We start from the raw sequence: 9,610 nt of genomic DNA on the forward strand, positions 1-9,610 counted from the left end.
CAATAGAATTTGAAAAGTATGTGCATAAAGTTCAAAAATGTATTAAAAAATGTTCTATTCAAATTATCACTCCAAATGAACAATTTGACTCTGTGTTAGAAGAAGCAAAAAAGTTATCAAAGTTTGTTAAAAATAAATGAAAGATTTAAAATAGAAAAAGAGAAACTCAAATTAAACTTAGAAATTTTGAAGAACTAATTGAAAATATTAAAGATCCTAAAAAGAGTAAATATTCTGACTTATTGAATATTTTAAATGATAAAAGACACCACCTTAATGAAATGAAAAAAGTTAAACCAAGTAGTCAACATGGATACTTATCCTTAAATGATATAGAACCTAAAATATCAAAAACTAAACACAACCCTCACCATCATCACAAAAAAAGAAAAGAAAGTGCTCCAGATATTAATATTAAACCAATCCAACAAAATGAACACCAACAAAAACAATTATCACAAGATCCAATAAATGTTTATTCTATTCCTGATCCAAAACCCCTCGAGAGACATCATCTCAATTTGTCCTAGTACCAACAAATAAAGATAATGTCCCAATGCATTGTATTGAACCAGGACAAAAAGAACATCATCTTCTTAAAATACAATTAGCTGCACCTCCAAGAAAAAGAGCAATGAGTGCAAGTGCTTGTGGATTACCTTATTTGGGAACAACAAATCAAGACGTTTCATTACTTTAAAAAATTAATTAGTTACATTGCTAGTGAAGTAATTTCTCTTTATTTATTTGATAAGTATAAGACAAATTCTTTTTATATTGTTTTGAAAAATAGATTAAACTGTATTTCTCAAATATTTTTTGTAAAGAAACCATAAAATATCCCCTAGTTAAATATATCATCTCCTTTTTTCTTTTACTTCTTTCTCTAAAAAAAAGTATAACAATACAAGACAATCAATTATTAAGAGATTTTATTAATTTAGTCTAAAAAGAATTAAATTAACTTTTGATGTTTCGCCTTTGAAGAACCAATGAAATTAAATTGAAAAAGATGTTGCTTTGAAGTAAAACCAAAAAATAAAACTTCCAAAGTGTTCGGTTTTTGAATATATTTTTATTTTCTACGAAAAAATAATTCAATTGAGACTGCCGACTCTTTCCAAATTGTTCTTGATTAATATGAAATTTCCTTTGTAATGTTAGCACTGAAAATCCTATATAAAATGAGCATTTTTAAAACCCAGCGTGACTATCAAGTATGTGTTCAATGTACACTTATTGCTTTATTGAATGAACAATACTCGTTCCTTATTCAACGCCCAGTTAAAAAAGGTAACCTTTCTCTACAATTAATTAATATCAGAAGAATAGAACTTAACAAAGATTGGATTGATGTTGAGGCTTTTGTAAATAAAAGATGCCAAGACCGAATTAGTTTTGATATTTCAATTGGAATTCCTTCAGAAACAGCAAAACAACGAGTTTCTAAGAATAAAATCTTTGAGCAAATACACTTACTCATAGATTTATCCTTTATTATGGGATATTCATTTCGTTCTTCATTTACTAGTGGAAATAACCATTCAATGATATATGAAACTGTAATAGAAATATATCACAATAATATACTAATACTTTCAACTCAAGAAATTGAATTAGTTGGAAATAAAATAAATTCTCTAATATATGATCGTTTGAGTAATCAATATTCAATAACTTTAGAACAAAAAGACACACAAATAATTTCTTTATTACAGACTCAATTTAATCATCTTTGATTTAAATCTAGAAAAACAGAAAAACTATTTCATCATTCAAATTTTTGTTATTTATTTTTTCATTTTTAAGAATTTATGATTTTCGAAAGAGTCGTTACAAACTTCTTTTTTTTTCTATTTTTCCTTTTTTATTAAAATAACTGAGAAATAAGGAAAAAATACATGATTTCAAAGTAAGAATTAAGGAAAATACTTTAGTCCAGAAGTCCGTTAGTGTCGCCATCATCTAAAAGTTCTACACTTTTTGATGTCGAAGACAGTACCTTACAATCCATTTAATGTTCATACAAAAAACATTAATGGAAAAAGATTATCACCTCGTGAATCTTCTAAAAAAGAAGTCAAACCTAAATCTCCATTTAAAAAAGAAATAAATTGGACTATACTTGAAAAACTTGATTTAAAAGAATTTGATAGAGAAATTGAAAGAATAAAATCTCGTAATGAGTTACGTTTAAATGATGAACTTCAAATTAAAAAACTAAGAAGAAGAATACAAAATAGATGGTCTTCTAAATGTAGTAGGGAAAAAAAGAAAGATAAATTTATAGAAATTCAACAAGAACTTATTAAATATAAACAAAAGTGTATTTCTCTTGAACAAGAAAATAAACGTCTTAAATTACTTATAGAAAAATCATCTTCATTTTCAGAGTCATTACCTTCAAATAAGAATAAGTTTAATTCTCAATAATTGTCCATATTTTTTTATGAACAACGTTTTTATTAAACTTTTTTAAATGAAAAAAAATATTTTATATATATTACTTAAGAATCAAATATAAGAAAGGAAGATGGGTTTGATTCTTTAGTATTGAAACTTTTCTATTTTATTTAAAGAGATGGGGGTTTTGATCAATAATGATGAATATTTGTTTATAATTAGAACTAAATCATTTTTCTTTTTTAGTTTTTCTGGTGGGTAATAATAAATAACATTTTTTTGTTTGATTCATTACTTTTATTTCCTTATCTTAAAACATCACTTAAGAATTTTTATATTACATAAAAAAAATTAATGATGAAAAATAAACAGAAATATTTTTTAATTCAGATGGGAAAAACACAAAAGAAGGAATACGAAAAACATTTCATTCTTCATTTCAAGAATCTTTTAAATTCGCAATTTGTAGATTTTTCTATTAATAAAACTATAATGAATAGTTAGTTCAAGATGGTTTTATCCACAAAAATAAAACAGAACTTAGAAGTAGAATAAATAGAACAAAATGAAAAGTCAATTAGGCTATGGGATCAATGCAAGTAAAAAGCATCTAACAGATGGAAAGTTTTTAAAGTATATTTCTGGGTATTTAAAACAAAATGTTTGTTTTTATTATCTTACTTCTTTTTATTTTCTTTCCTTTTTCTCTAATTAATTTAAATGACTCATGTATACTAGAAAATAAGTCCTATAAATGTCAAAACAATTATTGTCTCTAATAATTTATTAACACTCACACCTCCAATTCAAATTATGACTTCATTAAATACATTAGATCTTTCTGATAATAAGATTGATACTTTGACAAATGAATTTACTCAACTGAATTCATTAACATCATTAAATCTTAGTCATAATAAACTCATTGACTTTTCATTGTTATGTAATATGACAAATTTAAAAGTATTAAATCTTTCTCACAACCGAATTGAATCATTACCTCTTGACAAATTCACTAACCTTACTGGAATAAGTTTGTTTAAATTATTATTATTTTTTTTATAATTTCATATAAATTAATATTATTCATTAAATAGGTGAATTAGATTTAGGATGGAATGAACTGACGGAATTCGATTATGAGTGGATGATTCCATTAAAGTCTATTCATTCATTTTCTGTTATTGCTAACAAAATCACTGTTGTGAAAAATGACAATGGAGTATTTTCAAAAGATTTTGGTACTCCATATGCTCAGCTCACACCAAACTGTATATTACCTCATTTATTCCTTGGTTCTGTTGAATCTACAACTAAACCGTTCTTAAGAGAATATCATATTGAAGGTGTACTTTCTATTGGAACTAAACCATTATATACAAGTAAGAAAGTTGAGTATTTGTTTATTCAATGTGGGGATAGTATTTCTGATGATGTTTCATCTCATTTTAGTGAGTCATTTGAATTTATTGATCGGTTTATTACAGCAGAAAAAAATGTATTAGTTCATTGTGTTGCTGGAGTTAGTAGATCAGCGTCATTAGTTATTGCATATGTAATGAAAAAAGAAAAATTAACTTATGAAGCCGCTCTTGCAAAAGTAAAAGCACACCGTTTTTGTGTATGTCCAAATCCTGCTTTTGCTCAACAACTTCAAAAATACAAACCACATTAATTTATTGTATTGTTACATTTATCTCTTTGTCATATTTTCTTAAAAGATAAAATCTTAAAATTTTTATAAAAAAAATCTTTGAAAGTTATTTATTATTTCTTTTATGAATAACCAACAGGTTCATCTCACATTTAAAAATGATTTAAAAGAAGATGAAATTATTCTCGCACAGTTTGAACAAACAAAATTCGAATCACTTCCTCAACCTATGAAACTTATTAAAGATGTTCTTACACCTGAAGCACCAAATAAAAAAGATGAACAAAAAAGACAGTATTATAAAAAGGCTATCACTGATGCTCCTTTTATTCTTTCTGCAGGTGAACAACCACTTCCTGCACCTAAATTAGATCCAATAACAAATCAAATGATTTCAACTAAACCAATTATCACTTTAGGAAGTAGAAAAATTAAAGAAGAAGAAAAGTTTGCATTAATTCAAGTACAAGATGATGGGACTGCTACAATAAATATTTTAGATGAAAATTGGATTTTTAGCAGAAAGGCTGATATGGAAAAACCACTTTTTTCAAATGCTGTAGAAGAGGTTGATGCTTCTGATGATAATAGAGTTAAAAAAAAGGAATACCAAAGTGAAGAAGAACGATATTCTAATTTCAGTGATAGGTATGGTGATGATGAAGATGATTTTAATGAAAAGAATGATAAAACTGTTTCTGAAGAGAGTGAGGATGAAGAAAAGAAAGAAGCAAAATCACGTAAAAGATTATCTTCATCTTCTCAACCAGCACCAAGAAAAGAGTTAATGAATTTAATTATTGAAAAAATGAAGGCAAGTGGAGATGAAATGTTTCTTGATGACTTAAATAAATCATTAAATCCTGATGGTAATGAAGAATTATCAAAGAAGTTAACTGACTTATATGCTCGTGTTTTGACTGTATCAAAACAAACAGAATCTCCTTTAATTGTAACACTAAAGAAAGAACACTCTTCTAAAAAACCCAAAAAAAGAAGCGAGAAAAAGAATGAAAAGAAACCAGAATTAAGTAAATAATGAAAGAAGTAAACTTTTTATTATCAACGAACTAAACAATTCATGTTATTGTTTTATTTTAAAAGGATTAAGACTATAGACATTAAGAATATTATTGAGATTTTAAAAAAACTAATTTAAAATAAAGAATTATTTTCATTGTAATAATCATTGTAAGTTTTTCTATTATGACTATTTTTTCATGTTCATTATTTTGTCATTGTTTTTAGTGTATTGATTTTTCATATCTTTACTATGAATATATTCTCTGTAAATGTAACTTTGTTTATTGAGATCTTTTTTTTTCTAAATAATTTCTTCGGTTTCTTCCTCATTTATACTAAGTATAACTTTTAGTTGTTCAAATCTTTGTTTTATTTAGTCTGTATCCACTTATCTATTAGTCATAAATTTCTGAAATAAAAAGAACAATTCATTTTAAACAAGTATATTAACAAATAGATTTGAAAGATGTAATCAATGATATAATAATTATAATCAATATTAATGAAATAAACCCATAATCACTTTATTATTATCATCATAACTATCAACACAATTGTGTTTATTTTCAAATAAACATATTTATAATAAAAAGAAAAGCAACTATTATAAAAATAATAGTACAATAATTCAAACAGAGTATTTAATTAATGTCATTATGAAAATAAACAATAAAAATTATAAAAGAAAATATATAATATCATAATGTTGAAATAATAAGATAATAAGAGATGAATATGAATATGAATTAATAAGAATTATAATATGTTATGAAAAGAAGATAATGAAATAAGAGAAATGATGAAAATGAATTGAGTTTGGAAGTGATTTTATAATCATGTGATAAAAGAATTAATAAAAATGAAAATAATGAAATGTATTTATTGGTACAAAATAAGAATGAATCATATATAATAATAAAATATTTAAATATTAAATTTAATGAAACATATATTAATAATTGAAATTAAATAATAAATATTCATTTAATAAAATATTTTGAAAATGAAATAAATGATATGAAATTATCAATTAGAATAATGATGAATATTATTATAAAAAGAAATGAATAAAGATAATTAAAGTTAATGTAAGAAATTGGTATATTTGTATTGATTAAAAAGTAATAATTACATTAAATGATAAATTAAAATAATGTAATATTTATAATGATAAAATAATAATAATTAAACATATAATATTAAATTATATTATAAATAAGAATATACAAATTGATAAACAAGAATTAATGATGAATATATAATGAGAATGACTAAATTAAAATATAAAATAAATATAAAGAATGAAAAAGAAATAAATAATCAAATAAAATTAATATTCAATAAAAATAAAATAATTAAAATGAAAAAAGAATATAAAATAAAGAAATGAAGAATTTAATGAAACAAAACATAATTAAAAAATGAATAAAACAAAAATAACAATATATTAATACAGAAAATAAATAAGATAATAAATAATAAAAAATGATAAAAATCTAATAATTACTAATTAATTATAAATTAATAAAAATAATAAAAATAATAATATAAAATACTATATAAAATAAAATTAATAACAATAACAATAATCAAAAAACAATTTATTATAAAATATTATGAAATAATGATCAAAGACATCTGATTTTGAATATGCAAAATCTAACAAAATAACGCAATACCATGGAGGTGAGTACAGAGATATATAAGTCTATTCAACAATCAGGAAAAGAAAGAGAATAAAAGATAAAACATCAAATAAACAAAAGAAAGTACAAACAAATTAATTATTAATTTTTGTCAGTGATTTAAGTCTTTATTTTGGTTTTGTCCTTTCTTTAAATACTCCTAACTCTTTTTATTTTAAGTAATAACGAATCAGTTTTTAGTGTTGTTCATACCATTTTATTTAAATAACATTCTTTATAATGTTACTAGTGTGAATTGTTTTTAGTAATTCTTCATCAACAGTTGTAATGATGTCAGTACTTTATTTTGTGAAAGATAATGTGTAATGTGAATTAAAAAAAGTTTCATATATTTATTATTTTTGCCAAAAAAAAAGAAAACTTAAATAGGCAAAATCAAAGGAACCGGGATGAGTGGAGGAAAAGAACAAGAAATGACTAAAAGAAAAGAAGATATGGTCAAAGAAAAAAGAAATGACCCAGAGACAGAAATGAGAGAATATGAAAAAGTCTTCAATTCTATAGTCAAAGATAATGAAAGACAAAGAAAACAACGAACATTTAGATGTCAAAGTATGATTATTTCACAACAAGAAATTGATTCAATAAATCAACATATTGATAAAGAACTTGCAAAAGAGTTTTTACAAGAAATAAATGAACCATTAAAGTCATTAAAAGGAAAACCACAAGAAAGAAATGAACTAAAATTTAATATTGAAACACAAATTAAAAAATTAACACAAAAACGAGTTAATTTAATGAAAGAAGTTCATAGCATTGACTGTGAATTAGAAAGGTTAAAAATATCTTTAGAATTATTACAATCAACCGTTAAAGATAAGAAAGCAAAGAAAAAAGAAAAGAGGTCTAAAAAAGAAGAAGACAATGGAGATCAAAAAGATAGCAAAACTTCACATAAAATTAACACACCTACTCATCTCTCCTTTGAAATTGATTCTACTACAAACCGCTTAAAATTAGAAAAACAACAATTTGAAAATGAACGAGAAGTTATAATAAATGAAAGAGAACGACTAGATAAAGAACTTCAGTTATTAGAAGATGATTTAAAAATAAAACAAGATGAGTTTGAAAAAACATTAAAAGAAGCAACTGACAGATACACTGAACAAGGAAAAAAGAAGAAAAAAGAAAAGAAAAAGAAAAAAATTGAAGAAGAAAGGAAGAAGGTTGATTTACGTCTTATTCAAATTGAGAATGAAATAATTGAAAGACAAAAATTACTTGAAGAACGATTAAAGGTATTACAACATAAACAAGAGAAAAAAGAAAGAAAACTTCTTGGAAAGTCTTTAGACATGCGAGGAATTGTTAATTGATTTGTTTTTTTGAGAACAATATTGTTAACAAAAAAATAAAAAAGAACTGTCAAAATTTATAAAGTCATTTTTTATTAGTTTAATGTTTTTATTTTCAATTTATTAAATAGGATTTATCAATTTGTTTATTATTTATTCAAATATTGTTTAATTTATTATTAATTATTAATTTAAAAAAAATAATTTTTCTTTTTATTTACAAACATTTTATTCTTCTATACAAAAACTATGAAAAAATAAAAGAAAGATATCTATTATTCAAAAATTATTTAACGTTTCAAAAAAGTAATTACATGTATCTGAGAGTTAAAAAAAAAAAAGAAGTATGAAATTATTTAGTTTAGTTCTTTCTTTGTTAATATATTTTTCTGTGATTATCATTTATAACATAATGATATTCAGTATTTATAATTTTTTATTCAGTTAATAACAAGAAAGAAATTTATACAAATAAAGTTTATGGAAAATGAAAGTTATATGAACTTATAATAATATTCTTTAATTAATTAGGAAAGTGAAATATAAATAAGAGAAAGTGTATTTTATTTACACAAACAATTCTCAATTAAATTAATGAAGAGATAATTAAAAATAATTAACAATTAAATTAAACTTTTAAGAATGGATTTGTGGTTGTCGGTACGGAAAATCTTAATACTTTCATTAATTAATAATACTTATCAACCCTCACCTTCTAAATATTTTATATCTTAAAAGGCCGTTATAAGCACGGAAATGTTCAACCATTTCAAAAATGCTTTATCTACTAATAATCGAAAAGTTGTTTGAATGGAGAGTGAACAATGGTTAGAGGTATGTCTTACACCGCATAATACCATAAATGAACTCATTAGTGTTGTTTCTGATAAACTCAGAAAACAAGGAAAAACTCTTACCAATGTCGTCTGTGAAGATGAACATTTCACAATTAAACAATTAATGGAATCTGGTAGATTGGTTTGTGTTGAAGAAACAACAAAAAACAATAGCAGACCAGAAACACCTTCGTCGTCCCAAACTGAAAACACTAAAGAAACAACTGACCAAAGCTCTCCTATTGGAAGTTGTCATTGTTGTAAAACAAGAAAAGAAATTTATTTCACTTGCGAAAAAAATAAATACCATAGAATGTGTGGGCGTTGTATGAAAAAGTTTCCTGGTGTTGTTGTTTGCCCTATTTGCAACAATATTTGTACTTGTGCTACTTGCAAAAGAAATGGAAAAAAAGGAGACTGTTAATTTTTATTTACATATTTTTTGATTTTATTAATTATTTATTTATTTTATGAAAAAAACTCTTAAAAACTAATTGAAATAGTTATTTTATTCTTTTTTACATTTGTTTTTAATCATATTCTATTAAATATTTCTTTTGTTAATTTGTTTGCTTTTTCCATTTCATTGATGTTGTTTTTTATTATCTTTAAATCGTCCATATATAATATGTGGTTTAACTGGACTTGTTTTTCTTCTCCATTCATTTTAATAGATAACTTATTAAT

General features: G+C 23.5%; 7 protein-coding genes across 7 annotated transcripts in view, besides 17 other annotated features; all 7 read left to right on the forward strand.

Annotated features, from left to right (window-relative positions):
* The window catches only part of EDI_266180 (uncharacterized protein), a gene marked incomplete at both ends in the record, with an annotated part of 855 nt that extends 325 nt beyond the window's left edge, over positions 1 to 530 (forward strand). The window contains 2 exons of the mRNA XM_001733188.1: positions 1 to 121; positions 182 to 530. The exon at positions 1 to 121 is cut by the window's left edge and continues 325 nt beyond it. Coding sequence (XP_001733240.1) covers positions 1 to 121; positions 182 to 530 — 470 coding nt within the window. The remainder of the gene's footprint in view (positions 122 to 181) is intronic.
* Positions 531 to 1,157: 627 nt separating this feature from the next.
* Positions 1,158 to 1,739, forward strand: EDI_266290 (uncharacterized protein; the record flags this gene model as incomplete). Its single annotated transcript, XM_001734190.1, has 1 exon — positions 1,158 to 1,739. The coding sequence occupies one exon, from the start codon at positions 1,158 to 1,160 to the stop codon at positions 1,737 to 1,739; it is 582 nt and encodes a 193-aa protein (XP_001734242.1).
* Positions 1,740 to 1,986: 247 nt separating this feature from the next.
* EDI_266300 (uncharacterized protein) lies at positions 1,987 to 2,433 on the forward strand (the record flags this gene model as incomplete). Its single annotated transcript, XM_001734191.1, has 1 exon — positions 1,987 to 2,433. The coding sequence occupies one exon, from the start codon at positions 1,987 to 1,989 to the stop codon at positions 2,431 to 2,433; it is 447 nt and encodes a 148-aa protein (XP_001734243.1).
* A 26-nt stretch (positions 2,434 to 2,459) lies between these two features.
* Positions 2,460 to 2,506: a sequence feature (AT_rich).
* A 224-nt stretch (positions 2,507 to 2,730) lies between these two features.
* Positions 2,731 to 2,790: a sequence feature (AT_rich).
* A 178-nt stretch (positions 2,791 to 2,968) lies between these two features.
* EDI_266310 (dual specificity protein phosphatase, putative) lies at positions 2,969 to 4,078 on the forward strand (the record flags this gene model as incomplete). Its single annotated transcript, XM_001734192.1, has 3 exons — positions 2,969 to 3,064; positions 3,142 to 3,436; positions 3,501 to 4,078. 3 exons carry the CDS (start codon positions 2,969 to 2,971, stop codon positions 4,076 to 4,078), a joined length of 969 nt encoding a protein of 322 aa, XP_001734244.1.
* Positions 3,442 to 3,499: a sequence feature (AT_rich).
* Positions 4,079 to 4,109: 31 nt separating the features above from the next.
* Positions 4,110 to 4,176: a sequence feature (AT_rich).
* Positions 4,177 to 4,181: 5 nt separating this feature from the next.
* Positions 4,182 to 5,096, forward strand: EDI_266320 (uncharacterized protein; the record flags this gene model as incomplete). Its single annotated transcript, XM_001734193.1, has 1 exon — positions 4,182 to 5,096. One exon carries the CDS (start codon positions 4,182 to 4,184, stop codon positions 5,094 to 5,096), a length of 915 nt encoding a protein of 304 aa, XP_001734245.1.
* A 99-nt stretch (positions 5,097 to 5,195) lies between these two features.
* Positions 5,196 to 5,232: a sequence feature (AT_rich).
* A 430-nt stretch (positions 5,233 to 5,662) lies between these two features.
* Positions 5,663 to 5,844: a microsatellite.
* A 141-nt stretch (positions 5,845 to 5,985) lies between these two features.
* Positions 5,986 to 6,162: a sequence feature (AT_rich).
* Positions 6,163 to 6,197: 35 nt separating this feature from the next.
* Positions 6,198 to 6,304: a microsatellite.
* A 49-nt stretch (positions 6,305 to 6,353) lies between these two features.
* Positions 6,354 to 6,463: a microsatellite.
* Positions 6,464 to 6,477: 14 nt separating this feature from the next.
* Positions 6,478 to 6,574: a microsatellite.
* Positions 6,575 to 6,602: 28 nt separating this feature from the next.
* Positions 6,603 to 6,670: a microsatellite.
* Positions 6,671 to 6,678: 8 nt separating this feature from the next.
* Positions 6,679 to 6,706: a sequence feature (AT_rich).
* Positions 6,707 to 7,175: 469 nt separating this feature from the next.
* On the forward strand, positions 7,176 to 8,108 carry EDI_266330 (uncharacterized protein; the record flags this gene model as incomplete). The annotated part of the gene is made up of 1 exon (XM_001734194.1): positions 7,176 to 8,108. One exon carries the CDS (start codon positions 7,176 to 7,178, stop codon positions 8,106 to 8,108), a length of 933 nt encoding a protein of 310 aa, XP_001734246.1.
* Positions 7,906 to 7,954: a microsatellite.
* Positions 8,109 to 8,162: 54 nt separating the features above from the next.
* Positions 8,163 to 8,281: a microsatellite.
* A 408-nt stretch (positions 8,282 to 8,689) lies between these two features.
* Positions 8,690 to 8,720: a sequence feature (AT_rich).
* A 177-nt stretch (positions 8,721 to 8,897) lies between these two features.
* EDI_266340 (uncharacterized protein) lies at positions 8,898 to 9,347 on the forward strand (the record flags this gene model as incomplete). The annotated part of the gene is made up of 1 exon (XM_001734195.1): positions 8,898 to 9,347. The coding sequence occupies one exon, from the start codon at positions 8,898 to 8,900 to the stop codon at positions 9,345 to 9,347; it is 450 nt and encodes a 149-aa protein (XP_001734247.1).
* A 2-nt stretch (positions 9,348 to 9,349) lies between these two features.
* Positions 9,350 to 9,392: a microsatellite.
* A 34-nt stretch (positions 9,393 to 9,426) lies between these two features.
* Positions 9,427 to 9,610: a repeat region.

Source organism: Entamoeba dispar, genomic scaffold (genome assembly GCF_000209125.1).
Source record: "Entamoeba dispar SAW760 scf_1105229458003 genomic scaffold, whole genome shotgun sequence".
NCBI classification, from domain to species: domain Eukaryota; phylum Evosea; order Mastigamoebida; family Endamoebidae; genus Entamoeba; species Entamoeba dispar.